This window comes from Larus michahellis, chromosome 14 (genome assembly GCF_964199755.1).
Source record: "Larus michahellis chromosome 14, bLarMic1.1, whole genome shotgun sequence".
Taxonomy (NCBI): Eukaryota; Metazoa; Chordata; class Aves; order Charadriiformes; family Laridae; genus Larus; species Larus michahellis.
Genome location: NC_133909.1, coordinates 11645408 through 11668673, shown reverse-complemented (window position 1 = coordinate 11668673; position 23266 = coordinate 11645408). Strand labels below are relative to the sequence as shown.

At 62.6% G+C, this 23266-nt stretch overlaps 3 protein-coding genes across 5 annotated transcripts in view; all 3 read left to right on the top strand.

Annotated features, from left to right (window-relative positions):
• The window catches only part of RPL38 (ribosomal protein L38), a 51293-nt gene extending 45779 nt beyond the window's left edge, over positions 1 to 5514 (top strand). Inside the window, exons 1-5 of one of the 2 annotated variants that reach the window (XM_074607159.1) lie at positions 2728 to 2793; positions 3010 to 3042; positions 3649 to 3709; positions 4985 to 5107; positions 5433 to 5514. In XM_074607159.1, coding sequence (XP_074463260.1) covers positions 3040 to 3042; positions 3649 to 3709; positions 4985 to 5107; positions 5433 to 5458 — 213 coding nt within the window. In that variant the 5' untranslated portion in view covers positions 2728 to 2793; positions 3010 to 3039 and the 3' untranslated portion in view covers positions 5459 to 5514. Of the gene's footprint in view, positions 1 to 2727; positions 2794 to 3009; positions 3043 to 3648; positions 3710 to 4984; positions 5108 to 5432 lie in introns of those variants that run through there. The other variant, XM_074607160.1, reaches the window with a different exon arrangement.
• A 1632-nt stretch (positions 5515 to 7146) lies between these two features.
• TTYH2 (tweety family member 2) lies at positions 7147 to 15744 on the top strand. Its single transcript, XM_074607147.1, has 14 exons — positions 7147 to 7363; positions 7954 to 8126; positions 9502 to 9613; positions 9986 to 10206; positions 10303 to 10398; positions 10495 to 10567; positions 10674 to 10743; positions 10923 to 10978; positions 11072 to 11164; positions 11254 to 11346; positions 11437 to 11579; positions 11705 to 11890; positions 12037 to 12115; positions 14090 to 15744. Exons 1-14 carry the CDS (start codon positions 7235 to 7237, stop codon positions 14168 to 14170), a joined length of 1605 nt encoding a protein of 534 aa, XP_074463248.1. The 5' UTR covers positions 7147 to 7234; the 3' UTR covers positions 14171 to 15744.
• A 769-nt stretch (positions 15745 to 16513) lies between these two features.
• On the top strand, positions 16514 to 23215 carry DNAI2 (dynein axonemal intermediate chain 2). Of its 2 annotated transcripts, XM_074607143.1 has the most exons (13): positions 16514 to 16923; positions 17030 to 17191; positions 17307 to 17428; positions 18011 to 18153; positions 18809 to 18922; positions 20290 to 20429; positions 20689 to 20811; positions 21239 to 21462; positions 21724 to 21859; positions 22181 to 22327; positions 22513 to 22737; positions 22822 to 22926; positions 23097 to 23215. In XM_074607143.1, exons 1-13 carry the CDS (start codon positions 16741 to 16743, stop codon positions 23103 to 23105), a joined length of 1833 nt encoding a protein of 610 aa, XP_074463244.1. In that variant the 5' UTR covers positions 16514 to 16740; the 3' UTR covers positions 23106 to 23215. The 2 variants fall into 2 exon arrangements, with proteins under 2 accessions (XP_074463244.1, XP_074463243.1); XM_074607142.1 differs by having other exon boundaries at positions 22513 to 22926.
• The last annotated feature ends 51 nt before the right edge of the window (positions 23216 to 23266 follow it).

Sequence of the window (23266 nt, the reverse complement as noted above, 5' to 3'; positions counted from 1 at the left end):
TTTACACTGTTAGTGTTTTAATTATACAATTCAGCACTCCTTAAAACATGAAAAACTGCTCAACTTTCGAAGCAATTAAAAGGCAGCAGAGTAGATCAGCCCATCAGGGATGAGATAAGTAAATCAAACAATTAAAAAACTCCTTTGGTGGCGGGGGGAGGGGGCGGGGGGGGGGGAGGCGGGGAGGGGAATCGTCCCACCCAACAAACCTCCCCTCGGCGGCACCCCCGCAGCTCCCCCCGTGGCTGTGGGCTTCGTCCCAGTAACCGGTTGGAGTGTGATACTGGGAGCAACTGGTGGGACTGGTGCTGGGTGGGAGGGCTGTGGGATGCAGGGTGATGGGGACAGGGTGGCGGGGACAGGGTGATGGGGACAGGAGGATGGGGACAGGGGAATGGGCAGAAGTTGATGGGGACAGGGTGATGGCGACAGGGTGGCGGGGACAGGGTGATGGGGACAGGAGGATGGGAACGGGGTGATGGGGACAGGAGGATGGGGACAGGGGGGTGGACACAGGGTGATGGGGATGGGAGAATGTGCACAGGGGGATGGGGACAGGAGGATGGGGACAGGGTGACGGGGACAGGGTGATGGGGAGCGGAGGATGGGGACGGGGTGATGGGGACAGAGACAGGGTGATGGGAACAGGAGGATGGGGACAGGGTGGTGGGGACAAGGCGATGGGGACAAGGGGGTGGACACAAAGTGACAGGGACAGGAGGATGGGGACAGGAGGATGGGGACAGGGCGATGGGGACAAGGGGGTGGACACAGAGTGACAGGGACAGGAGGATGGGCACATGGTGATGGGGACACGGTAATGGGGACAGGGTGATGGGGACAGGGTGACGAGGACAAGAGGATGGACACAGGGTAATGGGGACAGGAGGATGGGGACAGGAGGATGGGCATGGGTGGGCACACAGGAGCCACGGCGGGGCCACTGCCAAGAGTCGAGGAGCAGCATCCCTGCAACCTCCCCGCTCCCGTGGCAGCGGGACACCCCAAGCACCCCTTCGGCCGGGAGCAGCGGGGACAGAGAGGGGCGAGCCCGGGTGCAGGACCTGGGGAGGGCCGTCCCTTCCCCAGTGTCACCTACCCCCGTCCCTCTTCCTCCTCCTTCTTCTTCTTCCTTGTAACTTCATTCCGTCACTCAGGGGAGCATCCCCGGGATTTTGGGTCTCTGGGACAAGCTGGGTCACATCCACGCTGCCGACACGAGACACGGCCCCACGACCCTCCGGTCCCCTCGCGGGCACACGGGCGCTGCCAATACCATCCCCCCGCCAGCAGTAATTAGAAGCAGAAGGTAATTAATTATCCATTTCCAAAACCACCGTGGCTGCAAGATCAGGAACCGGCAGGTAATTAATCTTCGGCAGCTTTGGCACCCAGCGCCAGCTTGGGCCACCCCGGAGCGGGCGCCCACGGGGGTTCACCCCGAGGCATGGGGGCACAGTCCTGGGAAAGGCTCCCACCGGCTCCCTCCCCACGGAAAAATTCCTTCTGCACCCGCCCGGCAGGAGGGATCGAGCCGGGGCTGCGAAGCCTCTCCCGGCACCCGCAGCCCTCGGCCGTGCCGGGGACCCCTGGGGACACCCCCAGCCATGGCGGGGACCCTCCTTGTGGGGACGGGACCCTGTGAGTTACGGGCTTGAATTTCCCCCAATTCTCGCTTCCGTCCACGCAGCCGCGTCAGGCGTTTGTCTCCCCCGACAGTTTATTCCCTTTTAATTTGAGCCATCCGTCAGGCGGTGCCAGCACCGAGTCGGGGTGCCAGGGCAGGGTGCTGGGTGCCACAGCAGCCACATGGGAGCCACCGGCTCCATCGATTCCCTTTTCCCACCCCGGGAACGCTGGACCCAGACAAGCCGCCCCACCGCCCTTGAGCACCCCCACTCCGGATGATCGCCCAACCGAGGGGTCTCCGCATGGATGGGGGGTCCCTGGCACGGGCCGAGGGGCTCCAGCGCTCACAGCCGGCACAGAGCACGTGGTGTCACATCCCCAGAGCCGGCGCAGGGTGGGTGACCCCCCCAAAAGCACCTCCAGCATGAAATTTTAGGGCAGAGCTGGAAACTGCGGCCAAGGGGAGGGTGTGTGGCCCCCTGCCCCACTGTCCCCAGTGGCCCCACTGCACTCAATGACCCCGCTGTCCCCATCCGACCACCAAACCACCCACAGCACCCCGAAACGCCGCTCCTGCCCTGCACGGGGCTCAAGCAGGATGGGGACGGGGTGAGGGGGACCGAGGAAGCGCAGGGACAAGGACAGGATGGGGTCCCTCGCCCTCTCCATCCGCCCGCAAGAATTCTTGAAGGGGTTTAGGGCGGTTTGGGGTTTTTAAGCGTGGCTGAAGCTCCCTCTTGTGGCAAAGCTACTCCATTACAGCCCTACCGGCGCCGTCGGGCCCCAGCATCTCTCGGGGGGGAGGTTGGGAGGCTGCAAACAGCCCGCCCAAGCGGCCGTGCGGTGCCCAGGAGAAGCGCGGAGGGATCGGGGAGGCCGGGATTGCCCGGTTCTCCCGGCGTACCCTCCGTTAACACGTTCAGCGCCGGGTTGGGGGGGGGGGGGGGGGGGGGGGGGGGGGGGGGGGGGGGGGGCGGCGGGGAAGGCTGAGACCCCGCCAACTCATCGCAGAAACCGCGCCCGCCATCGCGCTGGCGGCCCCGCTCCTTTTTGTCCCTCCGCCCGAGCCGTAGCGGCGCTGCGGGAGGGGAGGGCGGGGTTAAGGCCCGGATGCGGAAGTGGCCGCTCACTTCCCCTTTCTGGGCAGAGGCAGAGGCAGCTGTTGTGAGTACGGGATGGTGGTGGAGCGGGGGGTGGAATCCGCCGCCATCCGCGGCCGGACGGGGATGGGCGGCCCCGGGAACGGGCCGGGGGAGCCGAGGGGAGTCGGGACGACCCGATGGTGGGCGGATGGGCGCGGGGCGGGGGAAGGCGATGTTGGGCGGCCGTTGTTGGGCGGTGGGACTGGGCTGACGCCATCTTGGGTTGTTTCTGCCGCAGGTTGGAGCGCTCTGAGGCCGTGCCGGAACCATGGTGAGGAGGAGGAGGGTGGCGGGGAAGGAGACGGTTGTCCCTCCTTTCGCCCCGGGGGGCTGAGGGGGAGGTGAGGGAGCAGAGGGGGTCCGTGGCCCTGGGCAGGGTGAGGGGGGGGGCCGCTGTCAGCGCCTTGCGGTGCCGGGGGTCACTGTGGCCACCCCCGCGTTGGTTCATGGCTGGGGGCGGTGCTGCCGTCGAAGGGGAGGCTGTCGCTGACCTGGCTGCGGGGAGAAGAGGTGCCCCGGGGGGGCTGCTGCGGGACGGGGGGTTTGTCTGGGGATGCTCACGGAGACCAGTGTGTGAGCTGGGGAGCGAGCTCTTGGCTGTTCTGAAGCTGAACGAGGGGAGATCGAGATGAGATCTCAGGAAGAAATTCCTGGCTGTGAGGGCGGTGAGCCCCTGGCCCGGGTTGCCCAGAGAAGCTGTGGCTGCCCCATCCCTGGAGGGGTTCAAGGCCAGGTTGGCCGGGGCTTGGAGCAACCTGGGCTGGTGGGAGGTGTCCCTGCCCAGGGCAGGGGGTGGCACTGGGTGATCTTTAAGGTCCCTTCCAACCCAGACCATTCTGTGATTCTCCGTATGGTGAGTCTATGTTTTGCTTTTCAGCCTCGCAAGATTGAGGAGATTAAAGACTTTTTGCTGACAGCCAGGAGGAAGGATGCGAAGTGTGAGTGCTGCGTGTGTCTTTGGGGAGGAGTGAGGCGGAATGCTCCGGTGCAGGAGCTCTTCTTCCCCACCAGAGCAGGGCTGTGGGGCTGCGTGTCCCCAGGGAGTATGAGGAGCTCCTTGGCTTGGAAGCCAAGACACAGGGCTGAGGGTTTTTCTGGGCACAGCATTGGTGACGTTTGAAGCAACTTTTGCTTGGTGTTGTCTGAGGTTGCTGTCGGGGTCTCGGGTCCAGGACTGAGCTCCTCCAGGGACTGCTGTTCTCGCACCCCCTCAGCCACTCTTCCTCAGCCATTCTTCCTCCGCGGCTGCTCACCCCGGGGTGTTTTGGCCAAGCCCCAGCTGCAGCTCACTGGAAAGTATTTGCAAATATCACCTTGTCTCTGACTTGCTGTAGTCTTCGAAAAGCTACAAGGTGTCAGACATTAGGGAGTTGTGTCAGAATGACAAATGAATCATACTCAGACTCACGTTTTCTTTTGTTGCAAATACAAAGACCGTTATAATTGAAACACCAGAAATGCCTTGTCTCCGTATTTAACAACGCATGAAGAGTTTTCCCTCTTCTCTTGCTTGTTTGGATCTAGCTGTCACGGGGAAGAGGCATTTCCATTCTGGAGATGTTTTTATAACTTAGCAGTGTGGGCGAGAAGGGATAGTTCAACACCGAAACGCTGTTGTAGCTGATGACAGCCCCTCACAAAGCCTCTCTGTGCCTTTCGACTCGTTCTGCGTTTCGCAGCAGCTCTCGTAACACTGAGCTGCAGGGGCTCTGGGCCGGGGGAGGGAGAGGAACTGGCGGCGGCCCTGAGTGAGCTGCTGAGACAAAATGGCCTTAAGGGAGTATAAAGGAGATGAGAAGCACTGGCCGCAGAGCGCAGGAGCTGCGTTACGGGCTCCAGTGCAGCGATTCGGTTGCAGAAGACGACACGGGTAAATAACAAGCCCAGTGTGAGCCGTCACGCTCCATTGAAAATTTGCAACGCGATAAATTTTTCACAGTGCTTGTCGTAAACCGCCGCTGCGAAGCAAAACGACCTCAAAATAAAGCTGTTGGCCTTGAGAAACCTGCGCGGCGTCTCTGTGAGACGGGCTGAATCCCCTCACTGGTGCAGCAGCTTTTGATGACAACAATGTAGGAAAAAAATATTTATTTTGGATTTTGTTTGGTGCTGGTGAGCGAGGCAGGGCTGTGATGGTCCTCCCGGCTTGGGTGCGAGGGGAGGAGCCGGTGTGGGTCACCGCCATCCTGCTGACCTGTTCCTTCGTCCCGCAGCGGTCAAGATCAAGAAGAACAAGGATAATGTGAAATTCAAGGTGCGCTGCAGCCGGTACCTGTACACCCTGGTCATCACGGACAAGGAGAAGGCCGAGAAGCTGAAGCAGTCCCTGCCCCCAGGTATCCGTTGGCATCCAGAGGGAAACATCGTGGGATGGGGGACAGCAGGCTGGACAGAGGTGGCTCCTGCGGAGCTCCTGCTGTCCCAGTGGGACACGAGTCCTGTCCCAGCACATGTTCCCCTGTTCTGGGTCACTGACCTGTTCAGGCCACTTGGTTTTGCTGTCCCTGTGCCTGGAACTGACGCTGGAGGAAATAATGGAACGGTTTGGGTTGGAAGGGACCTTTAGATGATCTGATGATGCTGAGATGCGTCCCCGGGCGGGTGGGCAGGACAGTGAGCAGAGTGTTTCTGATCCTTAAATCATCTCTTTCTCCTCCCCAGGTTTGGCCGTGAAGGAGCTGAAATGAGCCATTCATGTGTAGGTTTCTCCATGTTTGTTACATAAATAAAAACCTGAAGAGTTTCTGATGTCACGTTTGTCCACCATGCTGAAACCGTGGGTGTTCTGGGGGTTCAGGAGCCATATTCAGTCTGTGCTGCAGCAGAGTGGCTGGTGATCCCCTTCCTCGGGGTGGGGGGCAGGAAGGTCCCCTTCCATGGGGGGTGGTGCTAGCGGTGGGCTCGCGGGGGACAACGTCTGCTCCTGGGTGGGCAGAGGACCTGAGCGGGTTGCCCAGGTGGGACTGGTGTGCACTGGGATGAAGTGTTGCCCACAGCAGGCATGGGGGGGACTTGCCTGAGGGGCCGCAGCGCAGCCCTGATGGTCCTTGGCACCGAAGGACGTCACTGTCACGGCTGTCCCCTCCATGGGCTCTGCCGGGAGCACACCTGCCTGGCAGGGGGACAGTTTGTGGTCACCGGGTAAACTGGAGCGTCATCAGAGTTGCCCCCTCGCCCACGGGAAGCTGTGGTGGGGTGACAGCCGGGTCCTGGGGCACCTGGAGCAGGATCTGTAATGGCCCCATCCATCACACATGGCCACCGGTGTGTCACCTGTGGCTGGGACCTGTCCCTATGGCGTGTGACCTGGCACAGGCAGTGAAGGGATGTGGTAGCCCTATAGCAGCGGGTGCCACTGTGTGATGCCATTGTAGGGGTGACGGCAGTGCAGTCCCTACATGGGGGAGTAGTGCCCCTATAGCAGGGAGGTGACAGGCATGTAGTGACCCTCCAGCGGGGAGGTGATGAGGGGGTGTGTCCCTATAGCAAGGAGGGGAATTTGGTGAGCTACCCCTCTAGCAGCCAGGTGACAGGGCTGCGGTGCCCCTATAGCAGGAGCTGAGGTGTTGTGATGCCCCTATAGCAGCGGGGGGATGGGGTGCAGTGCCACTATAGCGGGGCGGGGGGTGACAGAGGTACGGTAGCCCTATAGCAGGAAGGATGGGGTGCGTTTCCCCTATAGCAGGGAGGTGATGGTGTGCAGTGCCCCTATAGCAGGGGATGCAGGGTGTGGTTCCCCGATAGCGGGGAGGTGAGGTCCTTTGATACCCCTATAGCAGGGAGGTAAGGGGGTGTGGTGCCCCTATAGCAGGGTGGTGATGGGGTGTGATGTCCCTATAGCAGGGAGGATGGGGTACGGTGTCCCTGTAGCAGGGGGGTGAGGTGCTGTGATACCCCTATAGCAGAGGACACGGGGTGCGGTGCCCCTATAGCAGGGAGGTGATGGCTGTGATGTCCCTATAGCAGGGGGGTGGGATAGGGGATGCGGTGCCCTAATAGCGGAGGGGGGACAGGGGGTGCAGTGCCCCTGTAGCGGGGGGGGTGATAAGGGTGCAATGCCCCTATAGCAGGACAGTGATGAGGTGTGGTGTCCCTATAGCTGGGGGGGGGGGGGGGGGGTGTGACAAGGGTCTGGTGCCCCTGCAGCAGGGAGGTGACGGCTGTGATGCCCCTGTAGGAGGACAGTGATGAGGCGTGATGCCCCTATAGCAGGGGGGTGACAGGGGTGCGGTGCCCCTATAGCAGGGGACAGGGGGTGCGGTGCCCCTACGGGGTGACACCGAGGTGTGTGGGGGGGTTCGGTGCGTCCGACTGGCGTGGGCGTGGCCGGGGGTGGGCGTGGCTCGGTGGGCGTGGCTCGGTGGGCGGAGCCCCGCGGCGTGGCGGCGCGGCCCTTCCCCACCCCCGGCCCTGGCCCCGGCCCCGGCGGCTCCATCGCGGCCGCGGCCCCGCCGCCCCCCGCCATGCCGCCCGCCCGCGCCGACTACCTGGCGCCGTGGTGGGCGGCCTGGCTCCACGGGCTGCCGCACCGCGGCCTGCGCCTCCAGCCCGTCCCCTCCGCCTTCCGACCGCGGGACCCCGACTACCAGCAGGTACCGACCCCGCGCCCGCCGACCCCCTCCCGGCGCCCGCCGACCCCCTCCTCGCGCTGCCCCCCACTGGGGACGGAGCCCGCTCCCGGGCAGGGGTCCCGCTTGCCGGCGGGGCTCCGTTCCCCCCCCTCCCCGTCCTCGCCGCTTTCATGCCGGCGCCAGCTCTGATCTCACGGCCGCACAAAGCGCCCTTCTTCCCCGGGGCAGGCGGCGGGGGCGCGGGGCCCCCCCGCCGGACCAGCCGGCACCGGCTCTGCCGGAGCCCCCCCCGCCTCCCCCCCCGTCCCTCCCAGGGGGTGCGAAGCGGGGGGTCACCCCTCGCCTTGGCGGTGCCGCAGCCCCCCGGCATCCCAGGGCACGGACCGCCGTGACCCCGGAACGAGGAGCGGGGGGGCAGTCCCGGTGTCCCACCCCCCCCCCCCTCGGAGGGGCTGCTGCACCCCGGCTCGGTGGCCCCGTGTGGGGACAGGGGATGCTTCCTCTTTCCCCGTGTGACCGTCCTGTGGGACACTGGACGTGGCCGCATCCTGCCGGGCGCCCTGCGGCATGTGACGGCCGCAGCCGCTGACTGTCCCCTCTCGCTTTCCCAGTCGCTGCTTTTCCTTGGCTTGGTGGCTGCCGTCTGCCTCGGCCTCAACCTCCTCTTCCTCACCGTCTACCTGATCTGCCTCTGCTGCTGCAAGAGGGACCAGGAGCCCGAGACCAAGCGGCCCCACTCCTGCTGCGTCACCTGGATGGCCGTCACCGCCGGGCTCATCTGCTGGTGAGAATGGGGACCCCGTGCTGTCCTCTCAGCGACGATGGGGGTCTACGCTCCGGCCATGAGTTGCTTTAATTATATCTGTGCCATTAAATGCAGTCCATCCCTCCCTCACTCCCTGCCGGTGCCGGGGCAGCGCCGGGGACCAGCCACGGGCCAGCCCTGTCCCTGTCCCCACCACGGCTGTGCCGCCTTCCCGGCTAATCCCGGCCGGGAGCGGGGCTGGGTCACTAATCCCAGCCTGGAGCAGATGGCAGGCGGCAGCGTGACCCAGCTGGCAGGTCCTGTGTGCGCCCGGCCTTAATTGCGACCGGAGCAATTAGGCAAGGGGAACACTTCTTTGCCCGGCAGCGTGCTGGTGGCTTTCCGAGCCCGTCTCAGGTTTTGGCAGCCAGTGGCTGGGAGGACCCCCTGCCAGCCGGCCCGGGTGCCTCCCGGCAGGCCTGGCCCCGCGAAGGGGGACGGGATGGGACACGGGGCTCTTTCGCTGCCCGGCCATGACCCGCTTGTCAGACAAAGGGGCTGGTTTTGCCTGGGCGGAGCGAGATGGCTGCCTGCAAGCGTTGTTCGGAGCAGGGAAATGGCACTAATGAGCTTGGCGTGCTCCCCCCGGGACCACCCCCCCCACCCCGGGTCCTCCTGCTCCTCCAGCCTCGGGGCGCCCGCTGGCAGGCGGCAGGGGACCATTCTCCAGCTCCCCCGGGGCTTTGAAACCCCCCCCGACAGCCACGCTGAGCCTGTTTGCAGCCGTTAAAGGCCTGATGTGGTGAATGGGCTGGTGTCTGTCGGTTGTATTGGGGTCTGCCATGGGGAAGGGGACAGCATCGCACACGCCAGGCACGGGCACGTCCCTCCTTGGAGCTGGCTCCTGTCTCCATCCCAGCTTCGCCTGCTGGCACACCAGGTGCCAGGGAGCGCCGAAGTGGCCGCGGTGAGCTCGCCACGGGGCCTGGAGTGGCCACGGCACAGCCCCCAGCCTGCTGCCTGCCTCCCATCTCGGGGTGAGCCCAGGAGCAGTTTAATCAGTAGCGGCATCGCTTCCAGCGGATTCCCCTAATCTGCTTTGCGCAGCCCCTCCACCCTCAATCTCTCAGAGTTTGGCAGAAGGAGCTTCAAACCTGCCGTGTCCGGCCTGTGGAGCAGCTCCGGGCTCGGCTGTCCCAGGGCCCCGTGGGCACCAGGAGGGAGCATGTCCCCATCATTGTGCCGTCCCTGTCCTGTCTGCTTTAGCTCTGCCCTGCCGCGGGTGCAGGTCCCCTGAAACCGGGATGCTCCGGGGAGTGTCCCCTGTCCAGCCAGTGTCCCCCCAAGGCAGGGCACCCATGTCAGGGTGAGCGTTTCCCTCCCCTCTGACTGGGGGTCCCCTCTGTGCCCGCAGCACGGCCGTCGGCATCGGCTTCTATGGCAACAGCGAGACCAACGACGGGGTGTACCAGCTGCTCTACGCCCTGGACCACGCCAACCACACAATCACCGGCATCGACTCCCTGGTAGGGCCACGGGGCAGGGTCCCCCTACGTGACCCACTCCGTCTCCCCCAGGGTTGCGTCAATTCCCCCATCCCGGGTTTGGTTAAAGCACTGGGGAGGGAGGCATCCAGCTGGAGGGACCCTGCCGGCCGAGCCCCCAGGGCGGCCATGCCACACCGAGCACGGGAGGGTGACGTCACCCCACAGAATGGGGCCTTTGTGGCCGGGAAGGGCTGTCCCAGAGGATGGATCCGGCTTGAGCATGAGGGGTTGGTGTGGGGCCGCTCTCCTGGAGGGTCAGCATCCCACAGATGGGGCGAATGGCTCTGCTGAGTGCGGGGCTGACAGTGGGGAAGTCCCCGGTGCGGGGCTGACCGTCCCCGTTGTCCCCAGGTGGCGGGCACCACGCAGCAGATGCAGGTGGGGTTGGAGCAGCACCTGGCGCAGCTGAACGAGCTGCTGGCCACCCGGGGGGACTACCTGCAGACCCTCAAGTTCATGCAGCAGTTGGCCGGCAGCATCGTCCTTCAGCTCTCAGGGCTGCCTGTCTGGCGGGGGGCTAGCGCCGAGCTCACCGTGCTGGCCAGCCATGTCTCCTACGTGGAGTATTACCGGTGAGCGGGGCCATGGGATGGCGCTGGGCTGCCAAATCGGCTGCCGGTGGGGCTGGGGAGGTGGGCACACCTGACGGAGCCTTCCTCTGTGCCCAGGTGGTTGGCTTATCTCCTCTTCTTCATCCTCGTCCTCACCGTCTGCCTCCTGGCCTGCCTGGGGCTGGCCAAGCGCTCCCGCTGCCTCCTCACCACGTGAGTATCCCGTGGCCAGGCTTGGTGGCGCCGGAGCTGCCGGGGGGGACACACACACAGTTGGATCCCATGGCGTGCTCACCCCTCTCCCCGCAGGATGCTGTGCTGCGGGCTGCTGACGCTCATCCTCAGCTGGGTCTCCATGGCCGTGGACACGGCGGCAGCGGTGGTGAGCGGGGCTGGCAGGGGAGGGGTGGTACCGGCCGTGCCGGGGCAGAGCCGAGAGCACCGTCTCATCCTTCCCAGCCCCGACGATGTCCCTCTTGTCCCCACAGGGCACCAGCGACTTCTGCGTGGCTCCGGACAAGTTCATCATGAACCAGACGGAGAGCGACATCAGCGCAGGTGAGGGCTGGTCCCAGGGCATGGCGTGGAGATGAGCTCAGGGCAGGGACCCCAGTGCTCCCCCAAAAACCACGGGGAGGTCTGGGGGGGTCCGGAGCTCCCTGCTGCCGTGCTGTCCGCCCTGGGCTGCGCTCTGCCCCCCAGGACGCTCACATCAACATCTGCCGTTTGCTTTGCAGAAGTGGTTCACTATTACCTGTACTGTGACCAGAGCCTGAGCAACCCCTTCCAGCAGGTATGGGGGAGCCGCCCCCCGGCTTTGTGCTGCCTGGGACTGGGGGGGTGCCCCCCAGCAGCTCTGTGACCGCTCTCCGCTCCCCCCTTGCAGGCTCTCACCGTCTTCCAGCGCTCGCTCACCACCATGCAGATCCAGATCCAGGGCCTGATACAGTTTGCACTGCCTCTCTTCCCCACGGCCGAGGTACAGGGTGGGGGGAGCCAGGAACCCATGCCCCCCTCTCTGCTCCCCATCTCACCCAGCACTGCCCTGACCCCCCACTTCTCCTGCAGAAAGACCTGCTGGGGGTCCAGCAGCTCCTGAACTCCTCAGAGACCAGCCTGCACCAGCTCACGGCCATGCTGGACTGCCGGGGGCTGCACAAGGTGAGGGGGGGCCGGGACAGGGGTGCGTAGCGCTGGGGGTCACCCCCCACCACCACCACCAGCCCTGCCCCATCCCGTCTCCTGCCGCAGGACTACCTGGATGCCCTTATCGGCATCTGCTACGACGGGGTGGAGGGTTTGCTCTACTTGGTCCTCTTCTCCCTGCTGGTGGCCGCCTCCTTCTCCACCATCATCTGTGCCACGCCACGCGCCTGGAAGCACTTCACTGGCCGGTGGGTCTGCCCGCAGCCCCTACCTTCACCGGGGGGCACGGGGCACGTGTGCGGCACGAGCTGGACACGGGGGAGAACTGGCTTTGGGGCTCGGGTGGGTGAGCACCAGTGTCTTGTCCCCGCAGGGACCGGGACTACGATGACATGGACGAGGAAGACCCCTTCAACCCGCAGGCCCGTCGCATCGCCACCCACAACCCGGCCCGGGGGCAGCTCCGCAGCTTCTGCAGCTACAGCAGCAGCCTGGGCAGCCAGAGCAGCCTGCACCCCCCGGCGCAGACCATCTCCAACGCCCCCGTCTCTGAGTACATGTGAGACCCGCCCCCCCTGCTTCCTCGGAGGGGCTGACCCTCGGGTCCCCCCACCTCGGGGATGAAGCATCACCCCGCTTCAGGGACATGGGACGATGGTGGGGGTCTTGCCATGCCCCCCGCTCTGACGGGCTCTCCCCCTCCAGGAACCAAGCCGTGCTCTTCGGTGGTAACCCGCGCTACGAGAACGTCCCCCTGATCGGCAGAGGCTCTCCTCCTCCCACAGTACGGTGGACGCCCGAGCCCAAGTCCTTCTTGTGATGCCCCGTGGGCCGGGGGGGGGATTAGCTGGGTGGCCAGGTGCCCCTCTGCTTCACTGGGAAGCCGCTCGCCCGGGGCACCGACAGAGTGGGGATGGGGACGGGTGAGCTCGGTCCCCTCCTCCTGCCCTTGCGGAGGACGTGCCCCATCTGCGAGCGCATCCCTCCTGCCCGTCTCACTAACCCAGTTCCCGGCCGGCCCGCGGGGGCTGCGGGGAGAGGTCACCAGCCACGTGCTCGGAGGAGACCGAAATAGTCTTCCCTTCAGCTGCTCTTCTCTGCTTTATTTCTTATTTATTCTGACTTTCAAAGGACACTTTCCGCAGTCACCCCTGCATGTTTACATTTCCCCGCTGTTTGTTTAAGCCCATCCTGCCTGTTAACGCCTGCTTTATTTTTTTTTATTTCTTTTTTTATTTTTTATTATTTTTTTTGCATCAATTATTTTGGAGCTAAGTTGCCCATCAAGAGTAAGTTCAGCCGCTTCCTTCTCCTTCCTCCTCCTCCTGGGGCAGCAGCCGGGTTCCCACCCTCCTTCCCCTCCTTGGTGCCTCCCTCCATCCCCTTTTCCCGTGGGGCTGGTTTGATTTTGGGGAGAGCTTGGAAGGCTCTAGGGGGGACGGGGCTGTGGTTTGTCCCCAGCGCAGGCACAAGAGGGGATTGATTTGCAGCTCCCATGTGTCGGGATGGCTGGAAAAGGTCCCAATCTCCGTCCCCTTCTTGGTGCAGTTTTTCCCCTTCCCTTTCTGACAGCATCTAATCTGCTTTGATGCCTCCATCCGAAGCAGCAATGTCCCCCCGGCTCACCCCTCGCGGGCACAGTGGTGGCATGGGGGTGGCACCGCGGTGGGGCTGGGGACGTGGCTCCGGGCACGCTGCTGCGGCAGGGACACCACGCTCGCCTCTTCCGGGGAAGATTTTTTGCCATCAGGTGAAAGCCTGGAGCCGCTCCAGCGCGGGAGCCTGTAATCGGATTGCGCAGACCTGGCAGCTGGCGAGCCTCTTCCCCGGGGATGGACAAACGGGGGGGATTAATTTGAGCGCTTCTCCCCACCCTGAATGGTCTAATTTAACCAGGATTCAGATCCCTGAGGAAGGACTTTCATGGTCCAAAATAACAAACTAGGAATAATCTTCCTTAATGCCTGGCTGGGGTGCCCCTCCCTCCGCAAAATGCTGGAGAAATTTATTTCTGCAGCGTTGGCGGGGCGGGGGGGAGCTGAGGTTTTGCCCTGGGCTCACCGGTACCCCCTTCCTGGTGCGGCGGGGGGACCTCGTCCTGCTGGGGACCCCCAGGGGGTTCAGCCTGCAGCGACTGCCGGTGCAGGCACCCAGTGAGCCCCGGCACAGCCAGGGTAAGGATTGTGTGCGGACAGGGAAGATGAGGGGGCAAAACCCAGCTCAGCTTCTGCAGAGACCCGGCCCAAGCCTGAGTGTCAGGGCTAAAGCCCATCCTGCTCCACCGCTGTGCCAGCTCAGCCAGTGCGTGCAGTGCCACCGTCCCCGTGCTGGTGCAGGAAGGGGAGCTCAAGCCCATCCTGGTGCAAGCCCTTCGGGATCGGACACATCCAGGCTCAGCAACTGGGGCTGAATCCGCTGCCAGGCTGGTGTGGGAAGGTGGAGGATGAACCTGGCTGACATCCCAGCAGTGCGGGAAGGGGCAAAGCAGAGCTTGAGGACACTCAAAGTGTTTTGGCTGGGGGGTCTCTTGTCTTCCATCCCTTGAAGAGGCTGGGACCAGGGTCTGGCCCCCTTACCCATGGCAGCCCGGCAGATGAATTGGGGATTAATACAAGCGGGAAGTAATCTTCCCTCTCCATCCTCGGGCTTTCTCTGGCGGCACGTAGCGGAGCAGGGTTGGGTTGGAGGTGGCTGGTGGGGCTTGGTGGCGCACGCCATGGGTCGGGGGTACGCTGACCCCTGTGTCCTCTCCCCGCAGTACTCCCCGAGCATGCGAGCCACCTACCTGTCCGTCACCGATGAGCACATCAGGCAGCACGGCACCGAGTTCCCAGCCTAACGCGCTCGCCCCGAGCAGCTCGCGGGAGGAGAAAATGCCACCGGCGTTTCTGTAACGGAAACCAAAGACACCTGGAAAAGACGCGGTGGGAAGCCCAACGGTGGCCGGAGGATGAGCCCCGGTGGCGGGGACACCCCCGCGTGCTCTGCGCGCCCTCCTCTCCCCCTCGGCAGCTTCTGCTCAGTCTCAAGTCTTCCTGCCTTACGGCTGACAGTGACTCCGGGGCCGAATGCCAGCCGGCAGCACGGCAGCACCGCGGCCAGGCTCCTGGTGCACCAGGAAGACCGGAGATGCTTCAAGCCCCTGCGTCGGCTTCTCCTTTCCCTTCCTGTCTGCACCAGCTCGGGGATGTTTTACGCCACGGAGGGGAGCCTTCTCCAGCTCCCCCTGCCTGGAGCACCAAACCTGGGGCCATGGGCTGCCCCCCAGCACCAGCCCCTTGGGGAGGGGTCCGGGCTCCTTCACTCCCGTAGCAATGCAGTACCAACCACTAGTGATCCCAGCGCCCGCGGGTGGCTTTGCTACCCCCTGACGGCTCCCCTCTGCCACGCTCCCGCTCCGCACGGGCAGAGCCGGCTCCCCGTGCCCCCCTCGCTGTCCCCCAGCCGGAGCCGCCCCAGCCCCGCGTTCAGAGGCTGTAGAATTAGGGATGTTTTGGCCTTGCTGGTTTTCCTTTGCTTTGCTTCTGGGTTTTTTATGAGTCCTCTGCAAGGCAGAGGCGCGGTTCGACTCGCTGCCTCTGTCCCAGCGTGGTTTTACTGCAGTGCATGTTGGTTGCAGGCTTTTGGCTGGTTTCTAGGCTCTGTTTGGCAATTCGGCTCCCCGGGGCGGGCAGGCCAGCAGCATGGGCTGGGGCAGGCTCCCCTCCATCTGCAGGACAGCCCTCGTGTAACCAGAAATCCCCTGGGAGAGGGTCAGGGACTACTCTGGCATCCCTGGGGCAGGATGCAGTCTCGGGGAGGGCATGGTCCTGCCGCCTTCCCTGGGCGAGTTCAGCTCTCGTAGCCACATTGGGCAATGCGGCGGTGGCTTAGCCGGGGCTGGGTTTGCCCCAGGGCTCTTCCTCACCGCAAAGGCTGTACCTTGCTGCAGGTGGGCAAAGGCTTTCCCTGTCTGATTGCAATTAGCGGCTTGTGCTGCTGGTGGTGGTTATCCATCCCTGCCTCCCTGCTTTGGCTAACAGTGCTGCAGCCAGGCAGCCCCCTGGGGTGGCCATGCTGTGCCCCTCAGGCCAGCCGGGCGGGGGGGTCTTACTTGATAGCAGTGACTCACTGTGTCTTTTAAAGATAACTTTGTACATACCCTTGGGTCTTCTAACACCATCTGTCCGTGTTGCGTGTGACTAGCATTACTTGCTGTTGGAAACTTCCAGGGGATGAGTTTTTTGGGGGTTTGTTTTGTTTTGGTTTTTTTTTTTTTGGCTTTTAATGTTTCGATGTAACGGTACTGGTAGAAGAGCTGTTTTTAAACGCATGTGAACTAACCTCATTAGGACTCTGTCTAGGGGCTGGAGTCCGGCCTGATTTGTATGTGCCCTTTGGGGGAAACGACAATAAACACTTGTACTAAACTTACCTCCTCCCTGTGGGTCTCTCTGGGCCTCCTCTGCTCTGCCAGGCCGGGACTGCCCATGGCCAGGGCAAACGCCTCGCGGCAAGTCCAGGTCCCAGCAATTATTGTGCTTAACTCCTGTGGCTGCAAAAATCGTCCTTAACTTCCGTGGCTGCAGGTTGGGCTGGGTTTGGCTGTGGCAGTGGGTGGGGGGGGTGCCTGAAGCCGTTTCAGGTGGGGAGCTGGGGAGGGACGCAGGCTTTGGGGGTGCGGCGTGCGTGGACGTGTGTCCTCAGGGCGGAGGGAGCCATGCTGCCGGTGGGCACCGGCCGTAGGGAGGCCACCCCCAGGCCTCTGGAGCCCTGCAGCAATGGCTGCAGCCTTGGGGGGCAACCTGTGCCGGCCACAGGGATGTCCTGGCTCCCCCTGGAAGCTCTCCTGCTCCTGCAGGAATGGCACGGGTTTCCCTCCTGGGGTCGAGGGGAGCAGGGAGGGGGCCCCGCCATGGGTTGTGCTCCCTCAAGCACGGCCCAGGCCCTCCCCACACAGATGGGGCCCAGCCCGCTCTCCGCACCCCACAACCAGGGCTGGGGCTGGCAGCAGGCGCCAATTCTCCTTCAGGAAGCCGCTACCGCCCCCCCCCCCCAACACCCTGCGCTAATTGCAACCCCTCGTCATTAGCCGGGTTTTGCCCATCCCAACATGGCGGCAAGCGGCGGCCGTCACGTGACACCACCGCCCTGCCCTCCCCAACATGGCGGTACGATCACGTGATCTCCCTCCGGCGTTGCCAGGCAACGGCGGACGCGGCCCTGCCGGTGGCTCCCGGTGAGGCCGCACCGGGGCGGGGGGGCCTGGCCGCGCCCGGACGCCTGTGTCCTCGGCAGGAGAGTGGAGGGGTCCAGGGGGGTTCTCTGCCGCGGCGGCCCCCCCCTCCCCGAGGCCCCCGACACCTTTCGGGGTCCCCGCCACAGGTCTAGGGGAGGAAGGGGCACCCGCCAGCCCCTCGTAGGGCCGCCATGGAGATCATCTACGTGTACACGCGGAAGCGCAGCGAGTTCGGCCGACCCTGCAGCTTCTCTGACCGGCCGGCCGTGGTCAACGTGGACATCCCCCCCGACCCCAGCATGGCCAGCAACTTCGTCCTGAGGAACCCCGTGGACAGCTACGTCCAACACACCAGCGACATGTCAGAGCACGAGGTGAGGGGCTGCCCGCCAGCCCTACAGGACCTCCCGGGGGGGAAAGGGGTACTTCACACCTTTTTGGCTCAAACTCTTGCTCTTTTTCCTCCGTTCCGCCCTCCAGGTCAACACCGAGCGGGTAGAGGTGGAATCCCGCGGTGTCAACCATGTCGAGGGCGGCTGGCCCAAAGACATCAACCCACAGGAGGTGGAACAAACCATCCGCTTCAGGAAGAAAGTGGAGAAAGATGAAAACTATGTCAACACCATCATGCACCTCGGCACCGTAAGGCCCTGCCCGTGTCCCCTCCCACTCCCAGAGCCCCCTGCCCACCCGCTGCCGGTTCCCTTGCCTTGGCAGCTCCCCAGAGGCACGGCCTCTGCCTGTGCGTTCCCTGCAGCTGATGGAGCACTGCGTCAAGCAGAACAACGCCATTAACATCTACGAGGAGTACTTTGGAGAGGAGGAGATGGCAGAGGTGGAAGACGAGCCCCCCTCGGCAAAAACCATCAATGTCATCAGGTAGCACGACCAGTGAGGTTCACCAGGTTCTCCAGATCCACAGCGGGATCCCGCGTATTAAACTCACGTTAGAGGCAAAGGAGGTGGAAAACCCAATGGCTTTAGGGGGGTGCTTTATCTATTTATATGGATGGGGAGACCTGCTGCAGCCCCTCTGCTCCCTAACTCCGTCTGTTCCTCCCGTCCCTGCCCTCCGCCCGCCCAGGCACTTTGGAGATAGATAACACGGTCTGAGCATCTTCTAACAGGGCTTTAGACAGGAAATGGTTTTTTAAAATTATTTTTTTTTTGTGCCTCAGAGATTATTTTCAAGTGTCAGGCGCTGTTAGGTCATTTCTAGAAGTCACGTCCAGTAACACAATTGGATTCTTAGAAACGTATAACTGGAAAGACTTTATTAAATCATCAGCTCTTCTCCCCCCGCCCAACCCCCACGAGAATCGTTTCCCGCACTCAATGCTCAAGGGCCGCAGCTTGTTTTAATTGCGATTCCCACAGTTTCCTTTGGGAGACAGTCATCCCAGGGTGTGACAAAGCTGTTAGCAAACTAACATCTTTCTTTGATGTTCTGTTATCAAAAAGGGATCCCAACGTAACCAAGAGGACGGCCACACATCTCTCCTGGCACCCTGACACATGCAAGAAACTGGCAGTGGCTTATTCCAGCCTGGAGTTCCAGCAAAACGTGAAAGACATGAGCTTTGACTCGTACATCTGGGATCTTGGTAAGGAGAAGGGAAAACTCACCGGTCAGTAATGCTGCCGCTGCGGAAGCACTTTTTATCTTCAAAGCACCTAATGAAACCTCACAGCTCTCCGGAGGGGGTGAACAAGGGATCGGTTTCTGCTTTGCCCACAGATCAATGCAGAGAAGGGGAGAAATGGGACCTGAAAGCTAGCCGATAGGTGGAAAATAACCTCTAAAATCCCACTACATGACTTCATGAGCTAGAGCCTCAACAGGCTCAGCTCCTCTCATGTGGTTCTTGTGTTTATATGGTTCGCTTCTGCTTGATTAAGAAAGAAAGAGGCAGCACAAGCCCAGGCTGAGAATTGCACTGTTCTGTCAAAAACTCTCTCAGACCTATTGTATTCTGGAGTGAAAAACACGAAAAAGAGAGGTGAGGGGATCGGGGATTGGGGAAGCAGGGGTCTGTCCCCAGGCTGGCAGGCTCTCTTCCCTGGCTACGGTGAGGCATCCTGGTGACGTGACCAGCTCACCAGCTTCTCCTCATCCAGCACGGCTGGGCAAGCACCAGCGTGGCAGGGAGCCAGGCGTGGAGGAGCAGAGTGTGGTGTTGGGAGGCTGGTTTAGGGGCAGGGGTGCTCGCTCTCCAGGCTGCCTTTGCACTTTGCTCTTTACTCATCCCTTCTTGGCAGAAAACCCCAACAAGCCGGAGCTCGTTCTCAAGCCGTCATCCCCTCTGGTGAGCCTGGAATACAACCCCAAAGACTCGCACGTCCTGGTGGGAGGATGCTACAACGGGCAGATGGGTAAGGAAGATGGATTAGACGTGAGGCCATATTAATAAGACTTCATTTTAATTTGGCAAGAGTCTGGTTCCAGCATTGCTACACTCACAAAGGGCATAATGTCATTAGTTCTGTGGCCGGGAATATCCCGAGCACAGCCAGAAGCCCTGGGGCTTGGCATGCGGAGGACGGCATGTGTTCACCTGAGCAGTAGCCGGTGAGGGGAGGATACCGTGCCCGGGAGCCCTTCGCAGGCACTCAGGGCAGTGTGGCGTCTGCGACCGCAGCGAGAGCCCGGCAGGGACTGCTGGATCAGACACTGAGCAGGACGCGTGCTGTGCTCCCGCCTTGCCCATGGCCTCATATCTTTGCATGGCAAAATCCCAGGAGAGTCGCTGTCACTGTGTGCACTGAATTATTCTTGTGCTGTTGTTTCAAGCGCTTGGAAAAGGGCCCCTCTTTGTCAGCTTCATTTATGGTTCTGTTATTTGCTTGGCCACGTGAGCCCTTTGATTTAATTGCTCTCATTTTGATGTTTTCCGTGCCATTTGCAGCAGCAATCAAATCTGACAGGGCATGCATTACGGGGCTGTTACTGCACGCTCCGCAGGTGATGGAGGGCAGGGAACTCACCCCATCCTTCGCAGCGTTCCCCAGGCGTGTGGCACAGGCCCAGCGGAGCACACTCCGGCACATCCAATTGCCTAATTAGAAGTGAGCGAGAGGGAGCGTGTGCAGCTCGGTGCCACCACGGCCCAACTGCCTGACCTTTGCTGAACCGCCGCCAGTCCTGCGCCGTGGCTTGCCCTCTGCCACGTGTCGGAGGCAGAGATAGGGAAGGATGGCTGCTGCTGCCCGCGGGGGACCTGCCTTCGTTAGCCAGCACCCTTCGGGCACGCAGGAGGGAGCGCAGCCGAGGTCGGGTCACACAAACTGGTTTTTAGCAGCATCGAGCGTAAGAGCTGCTGTTCGGAAGATGACAGGGGGCTGGGGGCTGCTTAGGCTGTATCCGGTCCTGCTGCAACCCCTTGTGCAGAGTAGGGGGGAGCTGGGGGGATTTATTGCCTCTGGGATCGTGGTGCATCTGCCACAGAGATGATTGCTGAAGAACTGCTGTGGCTCTTTAATGTCACCACCACCTAGCTTTATTAGCAGAAGGCGCAAATTGTGTTTCCGCTCAGAGTGGGCATCGCTGCGAGTGATCTCAGCAGCAGGCTCCCAGCCCGCAGGGTGCTTGCATGGTTCTTCTGGGGCAGGAGGGGCAGCCGGTGGGATTTGCTCCCCGTTCTGGCTTGGGCAGCGGGGCAGCATCTCCTCGGGAAATAAGTGGCAAGCAAAGGAGCCGGGCAAGGGAGCGGGTGCAGGTCTTGACTTCTTTTCCTTCCCAGCTTACTGGGACACCAGGAAAGGGGGGCTGCCCGTGGAGGTGTCCACCGTGGAGGTCAGCCACCGGGACCCTGTGTATGGAGCCATCTGGCTGCAGTCCAAAACGGGCACCGAGTGTTTCTCAGCCTCCACTGACGGGCAGGTAAAGGGCAGGGGCAGGGAAGAGTGCCAGGCACGCCCACGGGGACCCCGCTGGCAGGCGCTGACAGCCCAAAAGAGCTTCCCCTGCCTGCTCTGTCCCTCGCCAGCCATGGCAGCACGGCAACCAGGCCCCCAGGCTGGCAGCACGGGCTGGCACAGGGCAGCTGGCAGGCTCCAGGGCATTCTGCTCCCCAGCACCCACGGCTGAGCCAGGAGCAGCCCCTGCCCTGCAGCCCCCTCCCGCTGCTTGTCCCCTGCAGGTCCTGTGGTGGGACGTCCGCAAGCTGTCCGAGCCCACCGAGTCGTTGGTCTTGGACATCACCCGGAAGGGGCTCCTGGAGAACGCTCTGGGTGCTGTCACGCTGGAGTTTGAGCCCACCATGGTGAGACACCTTGCCCCGCCGACAGGATCACCCTGCCCACACGCAGCCAGTGCCCTGGGCTGGAGTGTGAGCCGAGCCGAGCCAGGCGGGCAGTGCCTGGTTACCCCCATGGGCTGGGCTCCAGGGGGACAGCACAAGCGTCTGATGCCCAGAGTGACACCGAGTGCTGTGCTGCAGCTTGCAGCATGTTCTCGCCCATCTTTAAGAATTAGGAGTTGATGTGCTGCCAAAACACAAGGTCTTGCTGGCATTTTGGTCTCTAAATCCTCCAGATGATGGCGGGTCCCAGGGTTCCATTCTCCCCGGGTGCTGGCTGCAGCAGGCCCCCCCCCTGCTCGGACAGCAAAGCCCTTTGCTGCCCCACTGCCCCCTGCACCGCAGCGTCCCCCACCTGCTGACGGCTGCTCTCTCCTGCTCCCACCCTCAGCCCACCAAGTTCATGGTGGGCACAGAGCAAGGCATCGTCATCGCCTGCAACCGCAAGGCCAAAACACCCCCCGAAAAAATCACCAGCACCTACAGTGGCCACATTGGACCTGTCTACGCGCTGGTCAGGAACCCTTTCTACCCCAAAGTCTTCCTGACAGTCGGCGACTGGACTGCTCGGATCTGGTCAGAGGAGACCAAGGAATCATCAATTATGTGGACCAAGTAGGTGTCGGTGTGCGGAAGTTTGCTCTGCAAAAAGTCTTCCCTTTCGTGGAAGAGCATTTTTGGGGCAGACGACCGGCAGGGGCTGGTTTGCTCAGGTCAGGCAGGAGGAGGTGGGATCGTCACCAAGGCAGGGCAGTGCCAGTGTGGCCGAGGGTGCTGGAATGGAAGGTGCCCATGCCGTGCTGCATAGGCAGCAGCCATGGGGACGATGGGACAGAGGCCACCAGCCCATCGCCGCTGTATCGGGTCTGCTGGCAGGTGCCACCTCTCCTACCTGACAGACGGGTGCTGGAGCACTGTGAGGCCGTCCGTCTTCTTCACCACCAGATCAGATGGAACCCTGGACGTCTGGGACTTCCTCTTCAAGCAGAATGACCCCTCTCTCAGCCTGAAGGTTGGGTCCCCAGCAGCTCCAGGTCCCTCGCCCTGGGAGGGGAGCAGGGGCTGCCCCCAGCGGGTGCTGGCAGCGGGGCGCTTGGCAGATCTGCCCTGCCGGAGCAAGCAGAGCCAGGGGACAGAGCTCGGGATAAGCTCCATTGAGCAGCAGCCGTCCCCTCGGCCCTGAGCTGTGCCCAGCGTGCCCAAAACTTTGCACGTAGGCTCCTGTTATTAGCAACCACATGGATTTGCCTCTGTTGGCTTGTCCTGCCTGGCTTTCACCGTGGGGCATCACGTCAGAGCTAAGTGCCACCACCCGCCCGTCCTCCCTCCCCAGGTCTGCAACGAGCCCCTCTCCAGCCTGCGCCTGCAGGACAACGGGTGCATTGTTGGCTGCGGCTCAAAGCTGGGCACCGTCACCCTGCTGGAAATCTCCTCCGGGCTCTGCACCCTCCAGAGGAACGAGAAGACCCTGGCCACCGCTGTACGTGAGCTTTGAGCCCCAAGCTGCTGTGCCAGGTCACAGCAAAGCCCTCAGCACTGCTGGCACATTGCTGGCCCCATGCACAGTGGCTCTACCAGCAAGCCCCGCGCTGTCCCTGTACAGAGCACGCTGTCCCGCAGGGTCCCCTGTGAGCCCTGCACCCCTCAGCCCCCACTCTGCCCCAGATGTTCGAGCGGGAGACGAAGCGGGAGAAGATCCTGGAGGCCCGGCACCGGGAAATGCGGCTGAAGGAACGCGCCAGGTCGGAGGGCCAGGAGATGGAGGTGGAGGAGAGCCTGGTGGAGGATCCCCAGGAGGTGCTCGACCGTGTCCGCCAAGAGTTCTTCGAGGTCATCGAAGCGGAGATGCAGAGGAGGGCACGGGCAGAGACCCAGGGCCTGCGTGGCAAGGTACTGGGGACGGCATGGACCTGCAACCGCAGCAGGGACTCCCTGCCACGGGGCGGGGGACAGGGCTCCGTCTCTGTTTTTCAGGTTAAAAGCCGTGCGGGAGAGGAGGCGAGCGCGCAGGAGGAAGAGAGCCAACTGCCCAAGGACAAGGAAGAGGAGGAGGAGGAGGAGGAGAAGGATGCTGCCAAGGTCAGCGCACTCCACCTTCACGTTGTTTTCCCCCTCCTTGCCAGGGTTGCTGCTCTGTGGCTCATGGAGGGGTGAGGCTGCTCTCTGGGCACCTGGGGTCTCTGCCTCCGTGGGGCGGTAAGCGGAGAGCCCCGCACAGCTCCCTGACCCTATGCCTGCTCCCTCCGCAGGAGTTGTAGCCGAGACAGGACCAGTGGGTCACACAGAAACCCTCACAGACGCTCCCTGGCCCTTTGCCCTCTTTATTTTTTTTTTCTTCTGGGTGAATAAACAGGAGTTTTCCATGTCCCATTTCCTGTTTTGTCACAGCAGGGTTGAGCAGAGGGTGGGAAAGTTGTGT